We start from the raw sequence: 13227 nt of genomic DNA, 5'->3' as shown, positions 1-13227 counted from the left end.
AAACAAAAAAACTACATAATTTTCTATTTATAAATAAGGAATTCTGCTTCGAGGAAAGTCAAGGTGACTATAGGGGTGTTATTTAACCTCTCGAGGACTCTAATAATGTTAAAAAATGTATTTTGTAAAACAAAACAAAAAAACGACATAATTTTCTTTTTATAAATAAGGAATTCTGCTTCGAGGAAAGTCAAGGTGACTATAGGGGTGTTATTTAACCTCTCGAGGACTCTAATAATGTTAAAAAATGTATTTTGTAAAACAAAACAAAAAAACGACATAATTTTCTATTTATAAATAAGGAATTCTGCTTCGAGGAAAGTCAAGGTGACTATAGGGGTGTTATTTAACCTCTCGAGGACTCTAATAATGTTAAAAATGTATTTTGTAAAAAAAAACAAAAAAACGACATAATTTTCTATTTATAAATAAGGAATTCTGCTTCGAGGAAAGTCAAGGTGACTATAGGGGTGTTATTTAACCTCTCAAGGACTCTAATAATGTTAAAAATGTATTTTGTAAAACAAAACAAAAAAACGACATAATTTTCTATTTATAAATAAGGAATTCTGCTTCGAGGAAAGTCAAGGTGACTATAGGGATGTTATTTAACCCCTCGAGGACTCTAATAATGATAAAAAATTTATTTTGAAAAACAAAACAAAAAAAAAGACATAATTTTCTATTTATAAATAAGGAATTCTGCTTCGAGGAAAGTCATTTATCACGGTCTGGTCTGGTACAATTAACCACAATAACAAGGGATTACTGTACTGTATTCCATATTGCATGAAAGAACGTCGGGAAACGACCATGTCAAACACTGTGGAAGGCCAGCAAAGCTATCAGAAGAGAAATTGTCCCTCACATAGACCACCTACCTGTATTCTAGATAGAAATACTGTCCGTCAATAAAAATCCTGTATATCATAACAGACACCTTTGACACAAAGCTTGTTTTATCTAGGTTTGTGTGTGGGTTTCTTCCTGAGTTTGTCAAGGCCAAAATGGAAACGCTCGAACCAAATGCAGGAGGCTTTGCTTACCTTGAGATTCCACAATCGAAATGTTCCTTTCTTCCTTGATCAAACTCGATCAACATTCCTGCCATACAACAGGCATGGCGGTAAAAGCTTATAAGAGTTACCCTGGAACACCAGATTTCCACCTTCATCAATCATTTTGTTGATAAGGCATCTCTCTTTATTTTAAGTTGAATCTTTGATATACGTAGCTTAGAGTTGTCTACCATTGTTATTGTGCAAATGGCCGGAAACACAAGTGGGTAAATCTCACAGTTAACAAGCCCAAATTGACTACCACTGTTGTCCAGCACTGCTTTAATCCTCTTGGAGATACAATTTTACCAGAGCTGCAGAAGAATGGTGAAAGTTAAATTTATGTTTCCCCCTCATTGAACCGCAGCTCCCTAGTGCTGGCAGCACTCATGCAGCACTATGATGTGACCACAACCACACAATTATATTTATATCCCTCGCCAGGGCCGCAATACACCATCTGCACCAAACAAGTTTATCTTGGACTGCTTGTCTTTAGCAAACGTTCTTCTGGGACGCCGGCAATCCGAACTGACTTGATGCACTGACCTCTCTCTGTCGGTTTACCCAAACGGGATCTGTTCCAAGTGGAAAAGTGCACAGACACGATGCTATAGCACACTTTTGAGATGTTTTCTCCTCGTAGCTTTATGTAGAGCAGGGGTCTCAAACTCGCGGGCCAAATGTTTGCTACTTTGAGGCCCCCCACCTTGATACCAAAGTTTAATGTTGAAATGACAGCTTAAAGCTGTGTGCACACCGGACACAATTAACATGATTTTGCCCCGCCCATACTGTTACCCTACCCTGTTACCCTACCCTGTTTTGCTTTGGATTAGCAATGAAGCTAAAGGCTTATGACGCTGGGTACAAATCAATGCAGGAAATGATTTGGAATAAAAGGGAAAATACACGTCAAGATAAAGCATCTCATCAAACATGTTGTTAAAGTTACGACGCTGCTCCCAGATGGAACTGAGTACGATGCTAACTTGCTAATTGGGTAAAATTATTACGTTTCATTAATGTTCATGTTAAAGGTTAAATAACTGTTAATACTGTACATTTGAATCTGAAAAAAATAATTTCTCTACCAACTGTATGTGGTTTCTTACGTTTTTCTTATTTGCTGTTTTATTATTATTGATTGATTGATTTATTGTCTTTATTCTTAATTTGTTTATTTATTTTTTTATCTTATTTTGTGTATAGAAAAATTAAAATTAAGACATTTGAGAACAGTGGAATGTTTTATCAGATATTTTGGTGTGGAGAACCGGAACCAAAGTACTGAAAAAGTGTAGGGTATAGCAGAAGCAAAAGCATTGAAGATAGTTTTTTTATTGATTTTTTTTTCCAGTTTTTAATAAATGCGTTTTGGGTTCTTTTTTTGAAAACCTGATGCGGCCCGGCTTCACCAAGAACCTAGCTCCGGTGGCCCCCATGTAAATTGAGTTTGAGACCCCTGATGTAGAGCAACAATGCTTATTTTAACATACATGATAGACACAATGTATGACACTTAGACATACAACCATTCACTCCTATAAGGGATTTCGAGTTTTCAACTTTTGGAAGACAGTGGCATGGAAGCATCCAAGACTATGTTTTGCAGACATGCATCGGTCCCGACTGAGCCATGGAGATCTGGTCCCAGTCATGATTATATGTCTCTCCTGCAATATTTACAATTTCTCCAAAAATCTACTTGAGCTCCATGCAAATGATGGTGTATGCAAATATTCCAAAAAATGCCATCTACTGACATTTAGGACAACCAATGTTGCGACTGTTCGCAACTCACAAAAGCACATGAAAAACATGAAATCTCCACAAGCCAAGCCACCTGACCTGAAGACAGACACGCTAACCACCGTGCTGGCCCCCTTTTTAATTATTTTAATCAATTAAAAAACACGCTTTTTTATTTGTATGTTTAAAATTCAAGCAGCATATGTCGTACAATCCGCCGTTACTGGCTATAATATCATTGTACTTTCAACTATAAAACGCTTGATTGAAAATGAAAGGTGTAGTGACGAGAGACATCTGTATATCTCTGTTACTGAGCAGTTAAATAAAACGATCTAATGTCCCTCAGGGATCAATGAAGCTTCATTCAAAGCTGAAACCTGTGCTGAAAAGGGAGATATAATACATATTCATTATGCTTTCTAACATCTTTTCATTCCACTGACTTTCACAAGGACATACACACCTTTGATAAGCTTTCATTGATTCAAGTCATAAAACGGGTCTCAGGGATTCACATTGGGCAACTCCATGATGGAAGCGAGTATGACATCAAACACCAACATCTGTGGATGTGAGGTGCAATTGCCATGCGTGTTCTAATGGCTTCATATGTTTCATGAGCACTATAGTACCATGAGCAAATAGTACCACCAGTAAATGTGTATACCTTATTTATACCTATGTTTCCCTATAAGGATGATTGGCATTAGGGAGTGACTTAGAATATTCAGCTGTTCGATGTTGTGATTTGGGTTCGAGTCTGGTTCGACTACCAACCTCAGGAGTCGAATCATATGAAAATGGAATGTGATAAAGATTGTTCCATTCTGACGACATGGGGGGGCTGCTGCTGAGCATACATTTTTACAAAAAAGGTCTTTGTTTTTGTTATACATAGCCTATTTTCATACAAATTTGCCTACTAATTAAAAATGAGTGTTTAACATTAACAGACCTATACTTACTAAGCATGAATAAAAACACCCACTGAGGGGATCCCCATTAGATACGCTCTAGACCAGGGGTCTCAAATACGCGGCCCGCGGGCCAAATGTGGCTCGCAGGACACCAGTTTGAGGCCCCCCTGCCTTGATATGAAAGTTTAATGTTAGTGTGGCCCGCGCAAGTTTGATATGGATGCTACATGGTATCATGTACCCAGAAAAAATTATTACGTTTGATTAATGTTCATGTTAAAGGTTAAATAACTGTTAATAGTTATCCTCCCTATCCGTGTGGAAGTGGTAAGTTTTTGGCTATTTAAGTTTAAAGGAAATAACTTGAAGGCTACCGTTTAGGTCGCTAGCTCTCTAGTTTGCGAGTTAGCATGTGTCTCAAGACCCTGCAGTTGCGCAATATGTTGTAAATAAAAAGAGTATAAATGTGACTATAGTCGTGTTTTGTCATGTCTACAGGGCTCTAATAATGCTTTGTTCATTTTAATCTGAAAAAGATAATTTGTCTACCCGCCAACTATATGTGGTTTCTTAAGTTTTTATTGTTTGCCGTTTTATTATTATTATTATATTTATTTATTTATTACTGATTGATTGATTTTCTTTATTCTTGATTTATTTATTTATTTTTCATCTTATTTTGTGTAGAAAAATAAAAAGTAAGATATTTGAGAAAAGTGGAATGTTTTATCAGAGCTTTTCTTGTAGAAAATTGGAACCAAAGCAAAGTTTATTCATTTTTCTGTTTTTAATAAATGCGTTTTTTTTTGGAAAACCTGATGCGGCCCAGCCTCGCCCAGACCCTAGCTCCAGTGACCCCCAGGTAAATTGAGTTTGAGACCCCTGCTCTAGACAAAATGCAATAATAATAAAACATAGTATAAATAAAAAACAAAAAAAGTTTGGTGATTAGTCGACAATGGATCGCATTGATTTCACATACTAAACCAGGAACTTACATTACTTCTGTCAATAACAGCAGCATAGATACAGCAATGGGATGGCTGTGTCTTCCAGCACATGACGTGTGCTCCAGTTCTCAGGTCAAAAATGCTGACGGCAAACCAGCATCTTGTTGAGTCTTGAGTCTTAGTAGCAAAATTTTGAGCTAGGTATCCACTCTTCGGTCTGTGCCGAATGATGCACTAGAAAACACTAGCGATTAGCGAGGCGTCGTGTTAGTTCTTCGTGTTAGCTGCTACCATAACAATATCGCTGTAGCTTGGTTAATATAGAAATCCATCAGTTTCTTGTGTCAGAATGCAGAGAAAAGGATAATATATCTGTGTTCATGTTTCACACGAGGGTTGTGAATGATGGGTAAAATAATTTTTTAAATGTTTTTTTCTTGAATGTTTTTTTAATCGATATACTAAAATGTTTTGTAATTTTTTTACAGTTCACGACAAAATGTTTTTATTTCTTCCTTTTGCATAACACTACACCAACATAGCCTTCTTGTCACACAGTACGCTTAATATTTTACCGCTCGTGTTTTGTGTGTGCGTGTGAGCTAATTGTGTGTTAATTGCTGTGCTTTGTGTCTTGTTAGCCATTCTTTTTAGATAGTTGTAGCCCTCTTGTGTCGCCCCATTAATTCTTTGTGATCCTGCTGTTTCAACTTTTATGATTCGTCTTTGTCACTGACTTTTGAATGGAGTACTTGTGCCAACTCCGCGCTTTGACTGTTCACCTTCGAGGTTCAACTCCAACTGTGATTGTATTTCCTACACGAGACCAGGACTCAATTTGCTGCTTTTATGACAAAAATCCACTTGTAGCAGTAAAAATGAGTAGTTTTCATATCAATAGAGAAAATACAACAATTAAAAGAGGACTACAAATCAGTATATCTGGTTTACTTTTCGAATCGAACTGTAAATGCTGTGTATCGTCACACCCCTAGTTGCCGTATATATTATTACAGGAAAATAATACAAACGTTCCTCTTTTCACTTTCAAGATCACTAACCTGGTGGCAGTGTTGGTTGGACTCTCTGCCATATGAGTATGAACTCCTCTCTGTTTTACCTGAAAAACAAAGCATATAATTAGCATACAATTACATTTTGAACATTATATATAATAAAATCAGCACCTGTGAATAATGGTGATTTAATAGATAGATAGATAGACTCCCTTTATTGTCATTGCACAAAAACACAGTAGTGAAATTGCCAACGAAATGTCGTTGCCTGGCTCCCATATAATAACAGACACAAAAGAAGATAAGTAATAATAAATAATAATAATAATAATGTGGAGAATAAATAGATAGAATAGACACCAAATATGAACAACATAATGTAAAGTGCAGCGTGAACAGTAAATTGCCCAAATAATTTAAATAAATAATAATAATGTAAGTAAAGGTAGGGGGGCTTATTTGGCATTCAGCAGTCTGATGGCCAGGGGGAAGTAGCTGTCTCTGAACCTGGTCGTCCTACAGCGGATGCTGCAGGAAAAGAAACGCCACAGCTCACAAAGACTTGCTGGAGCTCGAAGTCATCAACATTAATGACAAATCCACAATAATAATGTGGATTATAATCATAGGATTGGCCAATATATTCACTATCAGAAACAATCTCAGTCTGGCCTCTCTGACTTGATCTCCAAGGCCTCTAACATGTAATGTCACTCTGCTGAACTAATTCCTGATCCTATCCATCCTGGTCACTCCCGATGAGAACATATTGAGAATATATTCACTATCTCTCCTCTGGACATGCCCCAACCTTCTCAGTCTGGCCTCTCTGACTTGATGTTCTGATGTACTCGTTCCTGATCCTATCTATCCTGGTCACTCCCAGTGAAAACCTCAGCATCCTCATTTCTGTTACCTCTAGTTCTGCTTCCTGTCTTTTCCTCAGTGGCACTGTCTTGTCTTGTCCTGTCTTCTGCATCTGTCTCTCTCACATCAACTACCCTCATGTCCTCCTTCACTACATCCATAAACCTCCTCTTAGGTCTTCCTCTACGCCTCGTACCTGGCATCATCCTTCTACCAATATATTCACTATCTCTCCTCTGGACATGTCCAAACCTTCTCAGCCTGGGCTCTCTGACTTTATCTCCAAGGCCTCTAACATGTAATGTCCCTCTGCTGAACTCGTTCCTGATCGTATCCATCCTGGTCACTCCCGATGAGAACCTCAGCATCCTCATTTCTGTTACCTCTAGTTCTGCTTCCTGTCTTTTCCTCAGTGGCACTGTCTTGTCTTGTCCTGTCTTCTGCATCTGTCTCTCTCACATCAACTACCCTCATGTCCTCCTTCACTACATCCATAAACCTCCTCTTTGGTTTTCCTCTACGCCTCCTACCTGGCATCATCCTTCTACCAATATATTCACTATCTCTCCTCTGGACATGTCCCAACCATCTCAGTCTGGCCTCTCTGACTTGATGTTCTGATGTACTCATTCTTGATCCTATCCATCCTGGTCACTCCCAGTGAAAACCTCAGCATCCTCATCTCTGCTACCTCCAGTTCTGCTTCTTGTCTTTTCCTCAGTGGCACTGTCTCTAGACCAAACATGGCTGGTCTCACCACAGTTTTGTATACCTTTCCTTTCATTTTAGCTGAAACTCTGCTATCACACATCACGCCTGACACTTTTCTCACCCGTTCCATCCTGCCTGCACACAAACCCAACATTCTCTATTATCGCAACTACTAGATCATATTTGGAATATTGCGTTTTGTGCAGTAGGTGTGCTAGCTTTGACCTCCATCTGCTAAATAGTAAAGTGACAAGCACCTTTCCCCATGCAGGTCAAATGTGTTTGATTCAAAGCAGCGATGAGAGCTTTTTAAATGCAGGCCAAGTACTGATCAGACGCTACAGGGAGGTGAAGCATCATTGGCAGGTAATCCAGCAACATTTTAATACACAATCTGAATGTGTGTGTGTGTGTCTGGGCAAACAGTGGCGTCTGATGAATTAGGACTATGCCGAGACCACCGCAGTGTATAGACAAAAAAAGCTAATTTCCGGCACAAGCTTCTGAACAAACGTTCATCCTCTCCTTCGAGCTGTGGGACCACTTTAAGCCTGTTTTTTTTTTTTTTTTTTTTTTTTTTTTTTACCACGCAGACCTTTTTGGATAAAGCCTTAAATCTTCAGACAGTCTAAATATCAAACCACAGCTAGTGTGTAATTACATTCTGTGGTTGGTGCAGCCATACGAGATGAAATGAAGGGGCTTTATAGTGAGCGTGTGTGGAGGAAAATGAAGCGTGTACGTGGTGAAGGGTTTGAATCAGGCGTGTATAGACAGGGCTGAATACACGCCAACATGGTAGTCGATGCAGAAGAGGTTGATAATTACAGGCGTAGAAAGTGGGAATGTGGTCGACAGTGTGTGTACGTACGTGCATGTGTGTTGTTGTGTACGCCGCCGATGCAGGGGCCTCGGCTTCAGCTACGACTGATGCCAGCTGGACCCATTTGGCACATATACAATGACTCCCACACACAAACACACTACAGCATGCGCACATATACAAGATACTGACAATCACTGGCACACAGACACACACATGTAAATGTGTGCACTGCACAGTGTACACACACTAAATGTAAATGTAGTAAATGTAAGTTTTTTTTCCCCCTCCGAAATATATCCATGCAGGGGAATCACATGCATTTTAAAATACCAATTCAGGACCACACACACACACATTTACATGGAATTACACACACCTCCAAACCACAGATTAAAGTAGGAACATTTAAATACATTCACTATAGTACTTTATGACATTCATTATGTAGATAAACACTGTCATATACACGTTACATACATATATTTATGATATATTGATAAAGTAATAGAAATAGTGAATCTTTAAATGAATTAGGGTGGTGGCACCTTTAAGACGTTTCTATAATCAAGGTTAAAAGTCATTACTTGATTTTGGACAAACAAGGTCATTTTGATCGCAGTGGTTGGCGTTAAGAATGACATCTGGAGGAATACGAATACACAAATATTTCCTCCAAAATTCTGGTTGAACTTGAAAGCCTCCTCGCTTGGAGGAAAAAAAAAAAACACTGTTGGAAAACTCACATAGATCCATAAAAGAATAAATACATTATATAAAAACTTTACAGCATAATTCAGCCACAACACAAGATTCTTCTATTCTATTAACATCACCATCTTTCATTGACAGACTCATCCATCAATAATTGTAAGAACACATAACACAGACCACAAAATACAAACATGCTGTATACTGGGTGATCTGACCTTGAAGGTCCTGGAAAAAAAATATGAACTATGAGGTCCTGTGAAAGTGTTTTCATAGACGCAAGAAATAAAACGACACATTCTTTCGTTTGTCACACTTCAATCATTTATGGCATTATCCACTTGGGTGTTGGCTGTTGTTTTTTTTTCATCCCCTCTCCTAGTGTTCTTCCCCCTCTTCATCTCCCAATCATCCCGTCCTGTCACCCCTTGTCTCACTGCATAGTATGTTCTATATGTATGGACGGATGATTGCACTATTTCGCTTGTATTTCTGTATAAGTGACAAGAATAAAGGGCTACATCATCATCATCATCAATACTCCATTAAGACTTCTCAAACCATGGAAGACAACTGTCTCACCATGGGAATAATGATACAATTTTGCTCATAATTTCTTCCTCAAAATCGTGACTCCAAATTTGCAGTTGGACATACAGTACTGTTCGTACTATGACAACAGTAAAAATAACTACCGCGATGTATACTGTTAGACATTGTTAATATTTTCTCTGGCTAGTTTATTGTATTAATACTACTAGTATTGGTAATGGTAATGGTTTTATTTCATTTGAACATGCATCAGATTACAATTGAATGCATCACATAATCAGTTCACAGTTCCACATGTCCAAAAGGAGGAGGAAGAAGCAAAGCTTATTAAATCCTACCCCTCCATCTGGTACTTTTACAATCACTAACTGTTACATTTGTTCACTTCCTGCTTTCCTAATATAATTTACATAATTGACAATGTGTACCATAGTAAGTGTCAATATAGTGATATATATAGCACATCATGACTGGTTCAAGACTCTTCATCCTTGTATTTAGCAAACATCAACTGCTTGTATTGTTTCTTGAATTGGCTCATCGTTGTGCATTGTTTGAGGTCCTTACTCAATCCGTTCCATGGTTTGATTCCACATACTGAAATGCTATGGCTTTTTAAGCCATATAATAATAATAATATAATAAGTGTTTCAAATGTAGTTCTTCCTTGAGATCAAATTTCTCCTCTCTTGTAGAGAAGTATTGGATGACATTTTTAGGTTATTTTTAGTATTAATACTTTAGCCAGTTTTCCAAAGACAACCCCTCCATTTAAGGCCATTTTAGACATTTTTTACGGCTCTTTCAAGGCACGGAGAATAATATTGTGGCTATATTAAACATGGAACCTACCAAAAGAAAGATTAAACTTTAGTAATCAGTCGTAGAACATAGGTAAGTTTCAGGAAAATATCAGTTCCCAACTAAAAAAAAGAAAAAATCTAGAAAAACAGCTTTACATGACAGAATTTGGCATCGCCTTTGCCTTCAGTCGTGCTACTTGCCCCACTTTCACTTTGACACAAATTTGTTGCTTTTGTGCCAGCTCAAATAACAAAATAGAACAAAATAACAACTTATTGACCTTTTTATAACCTATCATCTATTTGCGTGTGCAAGCGGATTTATAAAAATGTATAAATATGTATTTTGTATTGAATTAGTTAACATCTAAAATATCATATTATATTTTGTTGTCATGACTTTTTTGATTAATGAAACAGACCTAATGGCTAATAAATAACCGGGAGGTATGTTTTAGACAGCTATAGAACGCCAATGGCCATTATGTGGCCTGATAACAGCACACAAAAATCAAAAGTCCAATTTAGAAGCCTCGTTTTGCTAACCATTACTCTTTTCGGTGACGTTTTTTCCACCCTGCGGCGAAGCCAAACAAGCTCATTGGCTGTGATGAGGACCCCCAGACAGAACGCCGCTTGTTAGAGTGTGTTGGCTGCAGAGGTACAAAAGGTGGAGGAGGGGAGGTCAGTCCGCTGGGCCGTGTAAGGCCCATAGAGAAGTCGGGAGAGCGAGGAGGACCAAATCCTTGCTAATCCACAATGCCGTGAGACACATAAGTTCCAGTGCAAGTTGAGAGGCACCATGACACTCGAACTAACATCACACTCGCTCTCATTAAGGAGCTTTACTAATGCACCATGTCCTCAACATTGAACTCAAATACATGGCATAGAATGATCATTGTTTAGGAAATGAAGTTGTATGTAAATGTATTGTGGGTTTGGTGGGTTTGGTGAAATGAAATATATGACATACAACATTATGAATGATAAGAGTTTGTGAAAGTGTTTCAGAGAATTAACTTCAAACTTAAAATACAGAAAATTAACAATAAACTATTTGAACAAAAGGGAGACATAAGAGAAAAATCTGTAAAACAGAATGGATGGATAAAAAAAAATAAAATGAAATAAAAAATAAAATAAATAAATAATAATAATAATAAAATTCAGTGTGTAAAATGTGAAAACCACTTCTTATTTATGCTTGCTAACTATTTAAAATATACAAAAATAATCATTATAATTCATCTATCCATCCATATTAATGATAAATGAATAAATATAATACAAAAAAATTAAAATAAAATAATAATAATAATAAAAATCATCAGTGTGTAAAACTTAAAAACCCACAATTTAATGCTTTAATTTAATTTAATGCTAATGCTGATCATTATAATTCATCTATCCATCCATATTAATGATAAATGAATATTAAAAGTGCTTCATTGCATTGGACACTTATTATTTCTCAACAGATATTGAATACATTTATTGCATAAGGACCCTCAACATTGAACCAAAATAAATGTCATAGAATGATCATTGTTTTGGAAATGAAGTTGCAATGTAAATGTATTGTGGGTTTGGGTAAATGAAATATTCATATATTTCATACGACATTATGAATGATAAGAGTTTGTGAAAATGTTTCAGAGAATTAACTTCAAACTTAAAATACAGAAAATTAACAATAAACTATTTGAACAAAAGGGAGACATAAGAGAAAAATACATAAAACAGGAGGGCTGACAGGTATGGATAAAAATAAAATAAAATAAAATAAAATAAAATAAAATAAAATAAAATAAAATAAAATAAAATAAAATAAAATAAAATAAAATAAAATAAAATTCATCAGTGTGTAAAACTTAAAAACCCATTATTTATGCTTCTTATTTATGCTTGCTAACTATTTAAAATATACAAAAATAACAATTATAAATCATCTATCCATCCATATTAATGATAAATGAATATTAAAAGTGCTTCATTGCATTGGACACTTATTATTTCTCATCAGATATTGAATAACGTTATTGCATAAGGACGGCGTCAGCGTCAATGTCTAGACTCTTTCTTTTCCGAGCTTGAGAGATACGTCAAGTCTTTGTTGGTGTGAAAGGAATCGTTTAGAAGACATGATCTCCTTTGACATGCATATAATGAGTTGATTTGAATAAACAATATGACTAATAGTGCGATTTGACGAGGATGGCGAGATGATGGTAAAAAAAAAAGAGTAGAGAAGAGGAAGGGGGAAGGAAGATGGATAGAAGAAGGGTTTAACTCCCTCTTCCTGTGTGCGTGTGCATGTGTGTGTGTGTTATGAGGGGGATGGTTTGTCTGCGCAGACATGAATCATTCTGAGCGATTCAAGCGTTTCCATGACATCGCTGGGCACCGGTCCAGAAGTTTCCACAAAGTCTAAAAGGTAGTGACACACACATTCACAGACACGTATTCTCACGCACATCTCACACACAAACACACCCTGAAACGATCTTATACATTTCTTTTTCCTCCCCTCACACAAAGCTTAACACTTCTTTGGAATCAACGTTCATTTAACAGACGACGGCCGATGAGTAACCGGCGTCTAACAGACATCACCCCCCTCCCCGACAATCCCAGCAGGCATTTATTTCTTGGCATTGGAGCGAGTGAATACATCAAACAACAGATGAACGTATACGAGCGTCAAGGACGACTCAAGAGACACAGCATCCAGCTCACATCTGTCCACTTCCACCATCACACACTTTCATGTCACTTAGCATTCCCATTTTTATTATTTCAAGTTCATATCATTTGCTTTATTTGATATTACATTAAAAGTTTTTGCAAAAAAAGTTTTTAGTTTTGGTTTTAGTTTGTAAAATAAAATGTTTTATTATCTAATGCAAGCGTAATCCTCCAAACGCTTCATTATCATTGTTTCCCAACTACCATTATTTTAGGAGGGGTAGGGCACCCCCCGCAATGGTGCTCCCAACAGCACTCACCAGCATGAAATAATAAAATGGCACCTCTTCACTTATCATTCTCTGGTATGTAATGA

The 13227-nt window shown here is 37.0% G+C and overlaps 1 protein-coding gene across 4 annotated transcripts in view; it reads right to left on the bottom strand.

Annotated features, from left to right (window-relative positions):
- LOC131109257 (transcription factor 4-like) overlaps positions 1-13227 on the bottom strand; it is a 195882-nt gene that overhangs the window by 89684 nt on the left and 92971 nt on the right. For all 4 annotated transcript variants that reach the window (XM_058061050.1, XM_058061032.1, XM_058061041.1 and 1 more), the window contains one exon: positions 5742-5800. In XM_058061050.1, the coding sequence (XP_057917033.1) occupies positions 5742-5800 (59 nt within the window). The remainder of the gene's footprint in view (positions 1-5741; positions 5801-13227) is intronic.

This window comes from Doryrhamphus excisus, chromosome 2 (assembly GCF_030265055.1).
Source record: "Doryrhamphus excisus isolate RoL2022-K1 chromosome 2, RoL_Dexc_1.0, whole genome shotgun sequence".
NCBI lineage: Eukaryota > Metazoa > Chordata > Actinopteri > Syngnathiformes > Syngnathidae > Doryrhamphus > Doryrhamphus excisus.
This window is presented reverse-complemented; position numbering and strand designations above follow the sequence as displayed.